The sequence below is a fragment of the Oncorhynchus nerka genome, linkage group LG24 (genome assembly GCF_034236695.1).
Source record: "Oncorhynchus nerka isolate Pitt River linkage group LG24, Oner_Uvic_2.0, whole genome shotgun sequence".
Classification (NCBI taxonomy): domain Eukaryota; kingdom Metazoa; phylum Chordata; class Actinopteri; order Salmoniformes; family Salmonidae; genus Oncorhynchus; species Oncorhynchus nerka.
In genome coordinates, this window is record NC_088419.1 from 49554917 (window position 1) to 49573314 (window position 18398).

The 18398-nt window shown below is 41.8% G+C and overlaps 1 protein-coding gene across 8 annotated transcripts in view; it reads left to right on the top strand.

The window, feature by feature from the left end:
* The first annotated feature begins 3494 nt into the window (after positions 1-3494).
* The window catches only part of opa1 (OPA1 mitochondrial dynamin like GTPase), a 61719-nt gene continuing 46815 nt past the window's right edge, over positions 3495-18398 (top strand). Inside the window, exons 1-9 of one of the 8 annotated variants that reach the window (XM_029632008.2) lie at positions 3495-3706; positions 4424-4751; positions 7605-7701; positions 8219-8335; positions 10109-10156; positions 12284-12372; positions 14152-14352; positions 17617-17670; positions 18274-18384. In XM_029632008.2, the coding sequence (XP_029487868.1) occupies positions 3678-3706; positions 4424-4751; positions 7605-7701; positions 8219-8335; positions 10109-10156; positions 12284-12372; positions 14152-14352; positions 17617-17670; positions 18274-18384 (1074 nt within the window). In that variant the 5' untranslated portion in view covers positions 3495-3677. The remainder of the gene's footprint in view (positions 3707-4423; positions 4752-7604; positions 7702-8218; positions 8336-10108; positions 10157-12283; positions 12373-14151; positions 14353-17616; positions 17671-18273; positions 18385-18398) is intronic. The other 7 variants (XM_029632010.2, XM_029632009.2, XM_065008940.1 and 4 more) reach the window with 7 other exon arrangements.

Below are 18398 nucleotides of genomic sequence, written 5' to 3' on the forward strand. Positions count from 1 at the left end.
TTGAAAAACTGCGCCGCCGAACATCAAAATAAATTATTCTTTCAACAAGAGGTGAAGTGAGAGGTCAATCAGCATCAAACTGCCAGGGGTGGCCAATCAGATGTCAGGGATGCCACCCGGACACCCATCTGGCTCCTTTATTTAATGGGAGAAGGATTAAATCATTTGAACAAATGTCAAATAAAATACAATTTTATTGGTCACACACATGGTTAGCAGATGTTATTGCGAGACTAGCGAAATGCTTGTGCTTCTAGTTCCGACAGTGCAGTAATATCAAACAAGTAGTCTAACAATTCCACAACAACTACCTAATACACACAAATCCAAGTAAGGATGGAATAAGAATATATACATAGAAATATATGGATGTGTTTGTTGTATTCGGCTCAGTTTATAGTCTGCACCCCAAATGTCACCGTATTCCCTTTATACTGTATAATGCACTATTTTAAATGAGGAGAGAACCTTCAGAAACTGTTATTTTGTGTTACTGTGTGTGTGTGTGTGTGTCAGTGGCGGTTGGTGCTGTTTAAGAGGAGGGAGGATGATTTTTTTCATGAGCATAGCCTTATTTCCATTACAGCATATTGGATGATCAGGGTTGGGAAGTAAAGGATTACAAAAAAACGGCAACTGTAATCTGTTACATTACCAGCAAAAAAAATATTGTAATCAGATTACAGATACTTTTGAAAAACTAGAAGATTACTTCGAGGATTACTTTGAATATCACTTCTCTGTTTTCTCAATGACATTCAAATCAGCATTGAAAAAAGGCGCAAATGTAAATTTGTTCCACCTGAGCGAGTCTGACCACAAATCGGAGACCACTATGATGACACACCAAATGTGTTTGATGGATCGCGGGAAAAGAGCAGGAATAGGCTTTTGTAGGCTGCAGTCCAAGCTCTGTCTTCCAATGATGCGACTGCTGTTGGCGTCCAAAGATTATCCAACTTGACTAAACGCTTGAAGGTAAGGATGACAACAGTGGTGTCGTCTACGGCGATACAGATATCACTTATTATTGATATCTACATCGCGCATTGATGTGAATCACACCGCTGCTCTCTCATTTAGCTATTTGCGCCTTACGGATTGTGGTTGTTGTGGATGGCTGTTCACAAACCTAAATGTGTACTTGAACCCAAAAATGGTTCAATTCAAGAAGTTTAAGATGCCTGTCAATCATTGTTTTTGAAACCAGTGGACAGCCAGTGGAAAATGCGCTCTTGCAACAGCTGCATAGTGTGGATCCCAGCCTATGGAATAAAAGTGGGGCTTTTATTGCGCAATCTAATTCATGCTGATATATTTTTTTTTTATCCATAGGCCTAATGGACACATGCTCAAACTCACACACTTTTGATAGACTTAAAGGGGCAATCCATAGTTACGACATCCATTTTTGGACTTATAAATTATATATAGTATATTAATGTAAAGATATAATTTAATCATATTATGTGTAGTCGAAAGCGATGGGTTAGAAGAAGCCTACATAACCAACCCATAAAGTAAAATTTAACATCCATATATGGCCAGCTATGTCCATTTTAACATTGATTTATCCTGCAATAGATGTTGTTCAATTGGTAACATAGATTTTTGTCTTCTCTAATTCTGCTTAAGGGGAAAGTAATCTAAAAGTAACTGAATGTAATCAGATTACGTGACTGAGTTTGGATAATCCAAAAGTTATGTTACTGATTACAATTTTGGACAGGTAACTAGTAACTGTAACGGATTACATTTGGAAAGTAACCTACCCAACCCTGTGGATGACTGTCATTCATTTTCCATTCACCCAGTTCAATGTAACAGCGATTGGCTTAGGCTACTACATGTTACTCAAATTTTCCCTACACCCATTATGATGTGAATGAAAGTTTACAATGTAAGTGCACACAGGTCGAGAGAAAAATTTGAGGTGACAGACAGTGACACATTCAATACTGCCTTGAACACTCCAGCCTGCATCTAGCTGATCTAGGGTGTAATCATGAGTCCAACAGCTGCAAACAAGAGTTTCTATTGGACAAATTCAGGTATGTTTATCCCTGTTTTGTTCCGCTTGCTTCCATTTAAGAAACGTTTTCCACACAATCGGCAGAATGAATACACCCCTGATCACACGTAAACACAGTTCACTTTCATAGCAGCCACATTGAATTCCTTCTCTCATCTATGCGCTCTCCTCCTCTCACCTTTTCCCTAAACTTGTGAACTTCAATGCACAACACATCAGCTGTATGTGACCAGGCGGAAAAAGCCAAACAATATCATAACCGCTACACACAGCCAACATCATTGTCACCATATTAGCTAAAGCAATGTCATAGTTAACATAGCTAATAGAACAAGTTAGTAAACTCGCTACAATCATGCAGTAACACTACAGTGTATAGTCAGTAAGCAGTTTAGCACTTACACCGGCGGTCCCAGTGGCAATAAATTAGTAAAACCAAAAGCTTACCTTGACTTGGAAGAGTTCCAGTGTTATGTTGGACAGTCATAGCTGTTATGGATGTAAGATGGCACAGTGATGCCATCTGTTGGTAAATGTTCATTACTGCAACTCTTGTGTTTTACCGGGGTGCTTGAGATACCCGGATGTGTTGTGATGTTCTGAACAAGACTGGTTACTCGCATCAATGCCTCTCATTCAAACAATAGCCACCTAGCTAACATAGCGTCCCTCTATTTTGGCAGGGTGTTTGAGTAGGCTAAACTAGCTAGCTGCATTTGCTATCTAAGTAAGTGAAACTGAAAAAAATTACAACCTCTCTCTCTCTCTAAGAAATTAATTTGTTCAAAACTGTTAAACTATTGTCTTTCTCTCTTTGAGTCAACTACTCACCCCATTTTATGCCCTGCAGTGCTAGCTAGCTGTAGTCTATGCTTTCGGTACTAGATTAATTCTCTGATCCTTTGATTGGGTGGACAACATGTCATTTCAAGAGCTCTGATAGGTTGGAGGACATCTTCCAGAAGTTGTCATAAGTATTGTGCAAGTCTATGGAAGGGGGTGAGAACCATGAGCATCCCAGGTTTAGATTTGAAGTCAATGTACCCAGAGGAGGACGAAGCTTGCAGTAAAAATTGGACATTGTAAAAATTGGAGGATTCAGAGAGCGAAGCAATGACCCATCATAATTGTACAACATTGAGGAGTCATGAAGTTGATATTGTGTATTATTAGACCATCCACACCCTAGAGTATGAGAAGTTCTGGATTTGTGCTACTTTTTCAGCAATTTTGGGAGGTCCACAGCTTCCATGGAAGAACAATTAAGACACAATGGTGTTTTTAGTCAGATTACAGTGTGGAAATTCTTACTATAAATGTTTGAAATAATAATTTATCCAATTGATTTACTTGTTGACAAATTAGAGAAAATGTTATATCATATGAGATGTGATTGAGTATGTACGACAGATACTGTATAGGAACCTAAACCACCATAGACTGTGTTTTGGCAGTGCTAATTTGGAGGTTGGACTCATTGCCAGGAAGTGGACCTGTCATTCCGATTTCTTGCCGTGTCCTTGTTAGCTAGCTAGCAATAACCAATGTGTACCATCTGGAAAGATGATTTAAATAGTGCCTAAGCGCGACTTTATAATACATTTGCACTCACCCCTTGTTGGTAACTTAATAGCAACAGCTAGCTATGTTACGAGTTGGAAGAGCAGTGGCCTGGTAAGTGGGGTAATACCATTTCCAAAAGCTCAACCTTTAGCGCCAGCTGGCTAGTTTAGCTAGCTAGGCTATATCGAGCTAGTTAGCAATGCTGACCACAATACTATCTAGACAAGATAGACGTTTTCAAACAGCAATAGTTGATGGCAGTGATGTACAACTTCTAATGAAATGACTGGCTAACTTTGCTAGATAACGTTAGTTGGCTAGAGCCGGTAGCGGCTGATTACGAAAAGGTTGTTATTCCTCTGTTGATGGTCAGGAAGCTGGTTAACTGGCAATTAGGTAGTTACGTTGTAAAACAAATGCCAATCCCTGACAAGCGGCCTGCTCGTAAGTAGTTGTCCAACTAGCTAGCTAACGTTGGATGGGGTGTGTGCTGGCCATCTGCAAAACAAAAGCAAAGGCTGACATTCTGGTAGCCAGTTAACGTTAGCCATTTAACGCAGTCAACTAAATTAGCTAGCTAACATTACTGTAGTATTTTTAGGTAACTAACGTTACTGTAGTGTATTTAGCCAGACAGGTTTTCAGCTAGCTTTCATTTTTCCCCCGCTTTCTTTCAATCAACACTGTCATGCCATTGTTCGTCATCATGTTGTAATGTACAGTTATAATTATTATTTCAACTAATCACACCAAACAGATGTCTGCAGAAGGTAGTGTTGAATTTACTTGTGGGTCTTAATCCCTGACTCGTTTTCTCTGTCTTGTCAGCGTGGCCTGCAATAACCTGGTCTCCAAAAACATGGGGGTGAGGTTCAGGATGCCCTTGCAGAAGCTGCACCCGCTGTCCCGTGCCATCCACCACCGGTACAACGCCAGTGCCAACGCCCAGCGCCCTCCGCACTGTTCGGCAGCCCGCCACTTCACCTCCATGTCCCGGCTGCCCATGCGGCCTCCCAAGCCTCCCCCAGGCGGCCATGGCGGCTGGCGCTACCAGCAGCACCGCAATTTCTGGATGCTGCGCCTAGCCTCTAGGCTGCTCAAGCTCCGGTACATCGTGCTGGGCTCGGCAGTGGGAGGCGGGTACACCGCCAAAAAGGTACACCACACATTTGAGGTGGAGGAGAGAGAGTTGAATGTTAAGGGAATGTATCCTAGACACAGATTTTCCATTGAAAGTGCTTTGTAGTCCAGGACTAGGCTTAAACTGTGCCTGGGTTTCTGTCCCGTAATTTTGATAGAGAATCTGTTTAAAATCTAGATAGTGGTTGACACTCTGACACTAATTGGCTTTACCTGCTTGGTAAGAGCTTTGAGAATAACAAACACATAGATATAGTGGTTTATTACCGTTCACACTGGGCATAGGATCAAGTGATATTGAATTTGAATGCTGGTTTTGTAATCCTAATGTATGAGTCCACCTACTGTTCTTAACATCCAGTGAAACCAAGGTTAATTGCTCTACAGTTGACTGCTGCTCTGCTAGGGTGTATGTTTATTCAGGTCACGTGACGCGCTAGGCTGCCAGCACAATGAGATGCCCTTACGAGCGTGTTATCTCAAACCCATTTCACTATATGCACCAGGTTAACATATGATTCTGTTGAAGTTTAGCTTGTGTAGGCTAGATGTCCAGACTCCCGTCACGCCTCTATTTTTAACCCAGACGCTTTCAAGACAGAAGAAAGGACCTTTTAAAGACTTAACCCTTTCCTGTCACTTAGAATGTGAAATATGCCCTATTAAATAACTCGGTATTGTTGAATACTCGTTTCTGATTGGCTTGAAGGGCATTCTAGAGCGTGCATTATTTAAGGGATAGTCTACGAATGCATAGAGCCCCAAGTTGATTGATAATCAACAGAGCTCAGAGTTGATTATTCCTTTTATACCATGGTTATAATTGAACACACTTGCTGCTAGAAATGTGTTCATTTGCTGGTAGAAATGTGTTCAACATCCAGTGAAAAAGCAGCTCAATCAGAACATGTAAGAAGGAACTATAGCCATTGAATTCTACCGTGCAGGTATACCGTGCGTTATCGGGAAATAATGCACACTCAAGAATGCCCTTCAAGCCAATCAGAAATGAGTGTTCCATTGTATAATTCCCTATAATGCACGGTATAATTCAATGGCTATGAAGTTCATTCTTACATGTTCTATGTTTGAGCTGCTTTTGAAAGCAAAAGCTGATTTTGAAAACATTATTGACATTGTTGAATTAGATTTTCATAATAGCAATATAGGACTAATGGTTTGGTTAGCTAAGCTAGCAAGTCTATTTGTTTGGTTACCAGGGCAACTCCTGTAGCTACCTTGTAGGGGTGTGCTGATCTCATCGTAATCGTATCGGTTTTATCACATTTGATACTTGTAATCGTATTGTGATCAGAAAACACGGAAGTGTGCTTTAAATGCCTGTAAAACATGAACAGTACAAAAAGTGTGTATTATTGCATTATCTCATTATTATTATTGCATTATCTCCGAGCACATAGTCGTGTTCCTTCACTCATTTGCACACATTGTTCAAAGTTAAATGACCCCGACGGATGAAAATGTACATGATTTTCATACTTAGTCCTATTCAATTATCAACAGAATAGGCTATTCACCTAATGCATGGCTGGCTGGCTACTACTGCCTGCATTTATCCCAGACACAGGTTCAGATGAAGGTAGTCTAATTCGTTTGTCCCATTTATTGTTTCACTTTCAAGAGGAGCAAATAATTTTTCCTCCCGACACTTATGCCACAACATTTGTCCAATCAAAACAAACTATCCACATTTGTCATTTTATTTTCTAATGATCTGTCGCTCTGTAAACGTGCCCGGGCAAGAATAAATAATAATAGCAAGCAAGCATGGCTTGTATCTCATCGTCAGCAATTGAATAAAGTTGACAGAAAATAACTAGATTGAGCAACAGTGACTAGCTCCAGACTCTGATCCATACATGAAGGTGAGACTTGTGCCCTGGGGGAGGCGGCAGAGATGCCTCTAATCCAATCATTGCAGCAGGCTCAACAGATACCCCGCCCGTTTCTTTATAGAAAGAACTCTCCAATAGCACTTCATACTGTTTCAGTGAGAGAGAGATGGGTGCTGGCACCTGAAAATAACTTCATTTCAATCACGGATAATTACAAAAAGAAACTTGCGTCATAATTGTATTCAGAAAATGCTCCATATCAGTTATGGTACTTGTTTTGTCCGAGTACTCTGCACAGCCCTACTATCTAGTAAACCTGCTGGCTACTTCGGTGAATGTTGAACACGTTTCTAGGTGCAAATGTGTTGAATTTAGGGCTGGCTCAATTACTCTATAACCGTGTAACCGATAGTTATGAATGAAAATAAAATAACCTTTTAAGAATTATTACACATTTTTGGAACTAATAGATGCTTGAAGATGGGACGGCCGGGCATTCGTTCACCTGAGTCCGTTTCTGCCGTAACATGAACTCTTAACAACGTGATAACTTCCTGCTTTGCTGGTATGCAGGAAACTTGCAATGGTCGCCAGTCCACCCATTATGCCACCATTGGCTTGAACTGGGTACGCCCATTCCATTCAATCTATTTCTATAGCTTCACATCCATCGTTTTTTTTATGCTGCTGTTCTAACAGTTAATACGGTGACCGTGGTCTTTTGGTTGGCCAGTTACCATCATCCACAATTCCATGACCGTCACAGCCGTAGTTAGATTATAGTCGTGGAATAAGCGGGATAATCAACTCGGAAAAGATCTCTGGAAAATAATGCCACGCCGTGGAAGTGCCACTCCGCTAGAACACATACCCCTTACTTATTGTCTCCTAACCCATCCCTTGAAATGTTGTTCTTGTTAGTCTTTAATGGAGGTTTTTTGTTGTTGTCCCATATATATAGAATTGTAAATTGACCATATGATTGAAATGCCACTTATGTTCTGTTTTTCCAGACCTATGAGGAGTGGAAGGATATGCTGCCTGATATGAGTGCATACAATTGGGTAATACCTGATTTTGTCTGGGAGCTGAGTGATCAAATTGACCTAGGTAGGTGTGTCCCCCTGTATGCCACAAAATGCCTCGTTAGAAGTCTGTGAACTTGAAAGTGTTAAACACCTTATGTTGGTTTCTTCTCTGTCAGTCAGTGCAGTGTGTGGTTGTTCAGATGTGAATTGTAAAACATTTTAATAAGCATTCAGACTGAGCCATTGCTATTTTTCTCTTAAACTGGAATCCTTGTTGGTGAAACTGCCATGTCCGTTTTGTGATATTTCAACAACGGAGTTGCTGCAAACAACGAACACTGTTTTTTCACCCCCCTCTGACTCTGACATCATTGCATGCGTGATATTATTTTTTCCCGATGTGCAACGCTCCCCAGCTCTGCTTTGTAAACAAAACAATAACAATAGCCATGGGGCGGACAGTGGCGCTGTTTCCCCTACTGCGGATTCCATCTTTAAGGCTGCTTATTTAGTTTGGTTCATTTAAGTCTGATGCAAGGAGCAGAACATTTGTTCAAATGGTCAACTCCACTAACCATATCTCATTTTTCTACACACAGATAAACTAACCAAAATTCTGCCTGAGTTAGAGGAGATTGCCAAGCTCTTACCCGAGTTACCTGACTTTGATAAGATAGGAGAGAACTTCACCTTCCTGAAGAGCATACTCTCCACCGGTGAGTACACAGTCTTGTCAGATAAAAAAAAAAATAGATTGCCATTTTATGCTTCAATATGCCCATGTTGGACAAACCAGTTAATCAACTATTTTTTGCATAGGATTAGATTTTTTTTATAGATCTTAGGTGAAGTGGCAAAAGTGCTCAACGTTTTGAGCTTTATGAATCCAGAATAGCTATTAGCACCTGCCCCAAGTGGTAGAAAGTCACACTCCACGTCATTGGTTATCTGAATTTGAAGTGGGCTTCTTTTGTCAAACCTTGTCTAATCACACCTGCATTACCTACTGTTTGCATTCTACTTTCCAGCAAACAGTTAAATGTTTTATTTTCGCCAATTTACGGTCCCAGTTCCAGCCACTTTTCACTTTCCCGCCTCTTATCTGGGCTTCTGCATCATTGATGTCCTTGTGAAGTGTATCTAACACCACAATTGGGCTGCCTTGTGTTGAAATAGTGCCGCTCAATATGCTGCTTGCTGGAAGTCCAGAGGAAGTAAGGAGAGAGGGGACACACTCTAGGGTGTATTCACTAGGAAGCAAATGGGCTGAAATGGGGGGGGGGCTTACCTGAATTTGTCCAATAAGAAACTATTGTCTTCGTTGCTAAATGTTTTCCCTTGCAGAACATTTTGCTACGGCGTGCACTAATGAATACACCTCGAGAGCTATGGAGCAATTTCCACCCGTCTCTACGATTGACATTTTTCAAAGCATACTATAATTATGTGCTGACGGCAGCTGTTTTTATAGGCTAAGTCACAGATTTTGGAATTTTGAGTACTAGAATGGACAGGAACCTTCTTCTGCTGGGATAAAGCTCAGCCATTTTGGTCAGGGAGTTGGTCATCCATGATCTTCCAGTGCTGTGATAAGATATTGTGTAAAGTAATTTATTTTTTATGTGTCTGTACTGTATATTTGTTTCCTAGGGAGCCAGACAGTTTTTTTTTTAGAGGAATGATTCCATAAATGTTTCAAATGAACAGCCAACATTCCATTCAAACAATGCAGTCAATCCACAGCCATGCACTGGCTGAGGTCAGTTGATGTTATGACTTAGACAAATTGTAAATGCAACGACTACTGCTATTGTTTTTCAAGAAAACAAAAATGGAGGCATTTATGCTCCATTTACATATATTTTAGAAGCTATTTATACATCAAATTTGTATGAAACCCATATAGATTGCATTTATAATTATATGACAATATTTTAGGGAGACAGTTGTATTACAACATTTCTGATATCACATGCCTTTTATTGTCCTGTAAAAAGAGGGATTTGGCCTCTACCGCCGTTCAGTCCAATTATTAGACTAGTTTGGATTTCTCCCTGACTAATATGGCTGCCATTTTCACCCCATTCTGGAACTTTGAGGGTTTATGACATTGCCCCTCGAGTAATTTAATAGGATCTCTATGGGCTAAGTATAATTTCCAAAGTAACTGGGTCTAATTTAGGTCAATATTAGTAATTTGATATTATATGCATGTGATGAGCATAAGTGAACAGTACCAATCCATTGATTTCACACAGTCAAATTAGGCCAATCGATTAGTTATCCTGTATAATGAGTAGTATCACAATTGCGTGCCCAGATTGCAAAAGTCGCCTCTGGACTTGCAGGATGCAGCCACAACAACAAGCTCACTTGCCACATGTGTCCAGCAGTGACCCTGCTCTGACCCCTTTTTGCTCCATTCTTTTGATTTTTTTGTTGTGTTCTTCCTCCCTCCCCACCCCCCTCCCCCTCCGCATTCTTCACAGGTGTGAGTGTGGGTAGTGAAGGAGCTTCTGGTCTGCGTCTGTTGTTAGGTGTGTACACCCCACACTCAGCCCCTCCATTCTCTTCCCTGGTGCTGTTTGAATACCCAACGTTGGTGTGTGTGTGTGCAGCAGCACCCTTGCACACGTGGTTAACAGGGGTTTGGAGCCAAAGACGATGTCAAGTGTTCCTGGATTGGCACCTCCTAACTCAACACGATTGGCTTTATTTATTTACCAACTGATTTATTTGTCCAATAGAGCATCACAGTGGAAATGTCATTAATACCATTAAAACCTAGCATTTAAACCATACATTTATCCCATTTGGGGATTTTAACACTTAAAATAAGCGCTGTGTTTCGTGTAGGTTTACCCTGGTGGTGTGTTTTGATAACCATGTACATCTCTCTCGGACAAGGTGACTTTTATCAATATATTCTGCTCTATTTATTCTCAGATTTGAAAATGCTAATTAGCTATTTAAAACTTGCACAAAATTGTCAATTTAAAGAAATGTATCCAATTTATTCATTACTACGTTTAGCTAACATTAGATAGTTAATCCAGCGATTTTTACCTTTGCTTCGATTCGGCAGTCTCGTCCAGATCACGATGGTATTTGTAGTTCTTTATGATAGCCACGTTAGAAGCAAATAAGCATCTAATTTTCTTGCTGGAAAATACAAGTGAATATATTGATAAAAGTCACCTGTTCCTTGAGAGACTTACACGATTATCAAAACGTTACCCCAGGGTAAGCCTACACGAAACACAGCCATTATTTTAAGTGTTTCTAAAATCACCAATGGGGGGGGGGAATGAACGGTGGAAAAACAATTGGAACCTTTTCCCTGTTTGACTGCTAGGTTTTATAGGTATTATGACTCATTCTGTGGTACTCTATGCTGCTGTCTGATACGCCAATGACAAATTATTAATGGAAGGATTTGTCTTTTGGGTGGCCGTAGTACCAGAGTGTGCTTTGATTGACACACGGGCTTTAATTGATGCAGAGGATTTAACCTTAAGTCATATTGATATCAAAAGGGTGCAGAGAAGGACATTTTGTGTACTGTCCCATTGTGTAATTGAATTCCTCTAAAAACACAATTCCTCTGAAAACTGAATTGAACAAACTTGGAATGAATTGAATTGGATATGATAATGACGATCTTTATCCTTCTGGTCTACAGTGCTCTTAACAACAGATACAGTCTGTTTGTTTTGCATAGTCTCCTCTTCTCCCTTGTCATGCAGTTTAGTCTGACTGTGGCTTTTGTCTGTTCTGCTTGTGTGTTTCTGTATTTTGACTTTCAAGTTCCTCCTCTCTCTTTGGCTTCCCTGGGCTCTCCCCCCTCCTCTACTTACATTATGGGATCCCTTATCCTTGGCTGAGAGGGCTCTCCTTGTCTGCTGGTAGCTGATGCTTCTCAGATGTTTGGAAGAAGCGCAGTGTCTTTGATGGATGCAAACACCTCGAACCACATCCCCCCCTCTTCTTTGATTTGCTAAAACAATGGGTGTATTCCTTTCATGTCCCAAGTGGTTCCCTATGTAGTGCACTACTTTAGACATGGGCCCATATGGCTCTTTTCAAAAGTAGGGCACTATATAAGGAATAGAGTTCCATTTGGGACGCAGTCCTGTACGGTATGTGCGAGGCTTGTTATTGCGAGGCTTGTCATTGGCTAGACGAGAGATTGTTGTTCCATGAAACTCAAGGGCAGTTTTTAAGCGATAAAGCCCGTGGGGGTTTGGTTTATGGCCTATACAGCACGACGAACGGCTGTTCTAACGCACGACGCAACACGGAGTGCCTGGATACAGCCCTTAGCTGTGGTGTATTGGCAATATACCACAAACACCTGAGGTTCCTTATTGCTATTATAAACTGGTTACCAAAGTAATTAGAGCAGGACAAAGTACCATGGCTTTCAGCCAATCAGCAAATTCTATTGTGAGCAATATTTTCCAAACATTTGAGATTCTGTCACATGGGACCGGGTGCTTCTTCTGATCTGGGGCATAGATAAAGGCCTCTCTAATGTTGGGCATGCCAATACTTTTGACTCATTATTACTTATTGCTAATAAACTAGTAAAGATAATGTATTATCATGTGTGGGTAACCTTATGTTTGTCAAGTGTTATAATTGACGGTTTTGTTGTCTCCTAGCAGAAGCCCCTGGGGACACTCCAGTGAAAGCAGCCACAGAGGCCCCGGTCACCGCCACACCGGAGGCCAGCGACAAACAGTTCAAGAAGGCAAGTATGCTCTGCACCGCCTTACTAGCTTACCCTCGCTCAGCCTCGCTCCCTGTGACATATAGCTGTGTCTCATTGTAGAAAGAAACTGCTGCTTGTTGAGTTCGCAGTTTGGGGCAATTCCATTTCAGCTCCAGGCAATTTGGGAAATGAAGTGAGATTCAGTTCTTGAGTTGAAAACTACTAGAGGTAAAGGGCAGTATTCAGGTTAACTGAATTTCTGCTTATTTTTACTGGAATTGACCCCCATTCTGGCTGCCTGTTTATGGATAAGTGGTTTTTAATATTGTATGTTGTTGACCATTGAAAATAGCAGATATTTGTACTCTGTACAACTGAGGTTCGTATACCAGCTTTTATTTTGTCACATGTACAAAATGATATTTTTTCCTGCTAGGGAATGCAGGTATGTTTTTTTTTGTGTGTTACCATCTGTGACATGAAGGTGATCTATAAGTCCTCAATCTTACAGAGTAATTACATAATGGCTAGAAAATCATATGGGCTAGATGCACTTATGCTGATTATTTGCCCTTGCCATTGCCCCCCCCCCCCATGCTCCTCTATGTGTTGTTTTTCCAGAAGTCTCATGCTGCATTCAGGAGATGATACTCTTAAGCTTCTGAACAGCGCTTTTGTATCTTCCTCTGTTTCATTCCCGTTGTCTTCACATACTGCCCATTTTGTATTGTTCCTCTGCTCCCAAGGGGCTCTTCCACTGTTGTCCTCAAGTTCAATGGAATAGTCCTGCTTTTAATGTTTTCACGCTGTTCAACCCTAGTGACTTTCATATGTTAAAAAGAGTGACCTATTGTAGAAAAATAGGCTGAATATTAGACCATCTATGGCATCCATATACCTCTACCCTGCTTTTAATCGAAAGCAGTGGTCCCAACATGGGGACCGTTGGGCTTGAGCTTAGCTCATCTCCCACTGGCCTGCATCACGCTTTCTGCTCCATCCTTGACAGATCACTCATTGCTAGAAGTCCTGGTTAGCGGATTCACAGATTTCCTGCTTATTCCCTCCTGATTCCAGCAATATTCCAAATGGGATTTCTGGAAAACCTGAGAAATTTGCAATCCTATTCCCAGTGCAGCTTGCTTCGCTAATCATCAGGGTGATTTTAGCAGAGAATATCCTTTTCAATATAATTACATGTGTTGAATATCAGCCACACTTTAAATAGTTTACCCACTTTCAATAATGTATCCAGTACATCTACACATGGGCTTTTTTTCTTCAAGACCTCAATCCATAATTTCTTGAGTGTTCATTTGTCATATCTACATTGCCTCGTCTAGCATAATCATTCTTTAAGTTGCAAGGTATCAGTTGTGTTTTGGTATGACTAAAAAAGCCATAGTGATGGAAGACTGCTAAGAAACCATTACTCTACAGAATCCTTCCCCGTGTGCCACTGGCTGAGAGACACTGGTTGGGATATCAGTTGCTTCGTCCGCGTTCAGATCTCCAGATTGGCAAAGTCTGTTCTGGAGTCTCTTTGACAGAGTACTTTGTTGGGTACCGATGATGGTGGCAAGATCTAGGAGCTAGACGTCGATTCAGTTTACCCACAAGCTTTGACAGAATGGTGACCATCGATGATGATGGGCATATGCTAGGCATAGATCGACATTGGGTTGTCTAGCTGTAGGTCAGCCCTGGCTCCAGCTCCAGCTTAGTTGGTTGGTCAGTGGGTTGCTTGACTGACGGGTACAGTAGGTTGTGTTGACGGCTGTGTTGCTCCTGCCTCTCTCTCACTGTGACGTCCCTCAGGGTCTGCTCGGCGAGCTCATTCTCATTCAACAGCAGATCCAGCAGGCCGAGGAGGAGGTCCGGCGGGCCGCCGCATCCAAAAACGCACGGCCAAGCCCAGATCCCGCCCCCAGCCCACCCCCACGCCCGCGCCTGATACCCGAGCCAATGCCAACCACCACCCCGAACCCCAGTCCCAGCCCCCCTCAGCAGAAACGCAAGGTGAAGGTCCTACCCCCCCTCCCACCACCCAGCTCTCATCTGTAGAAGCCCCCTTCAGAACGTAAACAGTAGAACTGCCCACAAAACCACCCGCCCTCCTCAGGATGGACAAACCCCCTGCCGTTTAAATTCACACGAATGGAGATTTGCTGAGTAATTTAATATGGAATGCTGTTTATGAGATTGGTGGATGAAATTCCTATGGTCCTATACCGTTTGGATTTGCCTCATTTAGCAACCCTAGAGCTCCTTCCTAGCTCACTATCCTATGTGAAGTGGACAAGAAGGCACTGTGGTGCACTTTATTGTATCTCTAGTCATTGTTGATTTAAACTGCAATCTTTTTATAGCTTCGGCTATATGCTACAAGCAACGAATTGTACTGTGCATTGTTACTTTCTGATCGCTGAGTACAATGAAATGATATTAGCAAATATTCAATTAACAGCATCTTTTGTATCACTTTGCAAATTTCTGGTCAGCTTTGAATTCATTCTGCTTTTGTCTTATTAAGTTAGTTTGCATATGCTATTTAGCCTATATACAGTTCCTTGTAAAAGTATTCACCCCCTTGGCGTTTTTGCTATTTTGTTTCATTACAACCTGTAATTTAAATGGATTTTTATTTGAATTTCATGTAATGGACATACACAAAATAGTCCAAATTGGTGAAGTGAAATGGAAAAAAAATACTTGTTTCCTAAAACAATAAATGTAAAATAGAAAAGTGGTGCGTGCATATGTATTCACCCCCTTTGCTATGAAGCCCCTAAATAAGATCTGGTGCCACCAATTACCTTCAGAAGTCACATAATTAGTTAGATTGCACACAGGTGGACTTTATTTCAGTATCACATGATCTCAGTATAGATACACCTGTTCTGAAAGGCTCCAGAGTCTGCAACACCACTAAGCAAGTGGCACCACCAAGCAAGTGGCACCATGAAGACCAAGGAGCTCGCCAAACAGGTCACGGACAAAGTTGTGGAGAAGTACAGATCATCCCACGGAGCACCATTATGGAGCACCACTAATCCATTATGAAATAATATGGCACCGCAACAAACCTGCCAAGAGAGTGCCGCCCACCACAACTCACGGACCAGGCAAGGAGGGCATTAATCAAAGAGGCATCAAAGAGACCAAAGATAACCCTGAAAGACCTGCAAAGCTCCACAGCGGAGATAGGAGTATTTGTCCATAGGACCACTTTAAGCCATACACTTCACAGAGCTGGGAGGAAGAGTGGCTAGAAAAAAGTCATTGCTAAAAGAAAACAATAAGCAAACACATTTGGGATTCGCCAAAAGGCATGTGGGAGACTCCCCAAACATATGGATGAAGGTACTTTGGTTAGATAAGACTAAAATGTAGCTTTTTGGCCATTAAGGAAAACGCTATGTCTGGTGCAAACCCAACACCTCTCATCACCCCGAGAACCCCATCCCCACAGTGAAGCGTGGTGGCAGCATCATGCTGTGGGGATGTTTTATATCGGCATGGACTGGGAAACTGGTCAGAATTGAAGGAATGATGGATGGTGCTAGATACAGGGAAATCCTTGTGGGAAACCTGTTTCAGTCTTCCAGAGATTTGAGACTGGGACGGAGGTTCACCTTCCAGCAGGACAGTGACCATAAGCATACTGCTAAAGCAACACTTGAGTGGTTTAAGGGGAAACGTTTAAATGTCTTGGAATGGCCTAGTCAAAGCCCAGTCCTCAATCCAATTGAGAATCTATGGTATGGCTTAAGATTCCTGTACACCAGCGGAACCCATCCAACTTTAAGGAGCTGGAGCAATTTTGCCTTGACGAATGGGCAAAGATCCCAGTGGCTAGATGTGCCAAGCTTATAGAGACATACCCCAAGAGACTTGCAGCTGTAATTCCTGCAAAAGGTGGCTCTACAAAGTATTGACTTTGGGGGTGAATACTTATGCACGCTCAAGTTTTCTGTTGTTTTTTTGTCCTATTTCTTGTTTCAAAATAAAAAATATATTTTACATCTTCAAAGTGGTAGGCATGTTGTGTAAATCAAAAGCTACAAACCCCCTAAAAATCTACTTTAATTCCAGGTTGTAAGGCAACAAAATAGGAAAAATGCCAGGGGGTGAATACTTTCACCAGGCACTGTAGGCTGCATTGCAGTAGCACACATCTCGCTTTATTCAACCTACCTTAACATACTACCCCGTCATCCCCCGCAAACTTCCCATTAGTGTGAGCAGACATTGGAAAACATCATCCATCCACATGGTGTCCCTCAGGGCAGTGTGCTGTGACCGCTATGTTGTGCCACTGGTGGGATGGCATGTCTGATGCCTGGAAATCTCAGAATCACCTGTCACCAGTTCAGTACCGCAGTAACATAGCCTAGGCTCCCTATCTCATGCGAGCCGCTGGACTACGGCCAACGGTCCTCCCGTAACACTTCACTAACGTACGGACAACCTACACTGCATGGAGTGGAGGGACATACCGCTGCATGGTGTGCTGTGCACTTCTGGAAATATCCTAAATGTCAGTTATACAGTGAAATCTATCTAATTGGGTATAGGCCTATATCAGGATGTAGGAATCAGTACTAGATCTTTCTTCTTAGTCCACTAATCAGATTAACTGCTATAGCCTATTATCCCAACATTGCAATTTGCACGTAGTTAGCACAATCACCTTTGCTATAGCCCCTTTCTCTCATCTATCAGTGTGTGTACTGTACTTGTTTGTGTGTGTGTGTGTGTTTAATCTGTTGTCCCTTCTTGCTGTCCCAATCCATCCGCTCACTGGTGCTCTGTCTCCTTCTGTCTCTGCTTTGTGATCTCCACCTCTCAAAAATGAATTGCATGTGTGGAACTCTTTAATCTGGGGAGGGGCTGCTGAAATCATGAAAAATCATGTTTGATCATGCTGTAATAATCTTGATAATGATCTCTTGATGATTGGTATAATTCAGACGTCTTTTCCAGGGCCTGATTTTACTTGTGCCTGTGATTTTTTTTTTGCACTATGATTTACTGTATTACATGTTAAGACCAAACAAATGACTTCAACCTGGACTGGAATCAGTTTTCCCCCCTTTTTTTCTATTAACTTGTCTTTCCTCCGCTGCGGTGCCCACTGGTCTGTGTAATGTAACGTGCACGTTAGCTGTCTGTGATGATGCTAGTGGTCTCAGTGGGTTTGGAGTGGCTCACAGTGGGTGATGGGTTAAATGTCCCAGACATGTGAGAGAGAGGATTAATGAACTTGCTCTCTGTCTCCAGTCTTCAGACAAGGAGAAGGTGGACCAGCTTCAAGAGGAACTGCTCCGAACTCAGGTACAGCCCAATATGGTCCGTATCCTTCCTTGTTTTAACAGACCCCAAGTTTTTATAACACATAATAAAAATCCGGGTTTACTGGTTGCAAAATAGCTGGGAAGAGATTTCCGATGTAACGATTCCATGGCACATTGTGTGTGTGAACTGATACACAAAACAACGCTTGATTCAACACTTCAAGTTTTTCAGTTTCAATTATTATCTGAATTTCTTGCCACAAACAGAATGTTATATACACCCACCAGACAGTTTATTAGGTACACCAACCCGTTCACGAAAATGGCCGTGGCCGTAGCTTGCTAAACAAAGCAGGCAGACAGGCATCAACGCGTTCAATGTATTGTAAGAATGGGCGAAACGAGTGACCTAAACGACTTTGAGCGTCGTATGATCGTCGGTGCCAGGTACACTGGATCCAGTATCAAATGGATGGGCCAATAAAATAAATCCAGATCTTTCCTTAAATAGACTCCACTTGTAAGGTACCACATTGACCTTGTAAAGTCAGGTTTAGAAAAATCCAGTTTACTTTGACAAATGGACTGAGTGAAAGCGAGGATTTGTTGTTAAAGCTTGAACTTCTTTCTCTCTTGCATGTAGATGAAGTACCAGCGCATGCTGGAGAGACTGGAGAAGGAGAACAAGGACCTGAGGAAAGTGGTGCTGCAGAAAGACGAGAAGGGCATCCACCAGAGGAAGATCAAGGTGTGTGTGAGTCACGCACA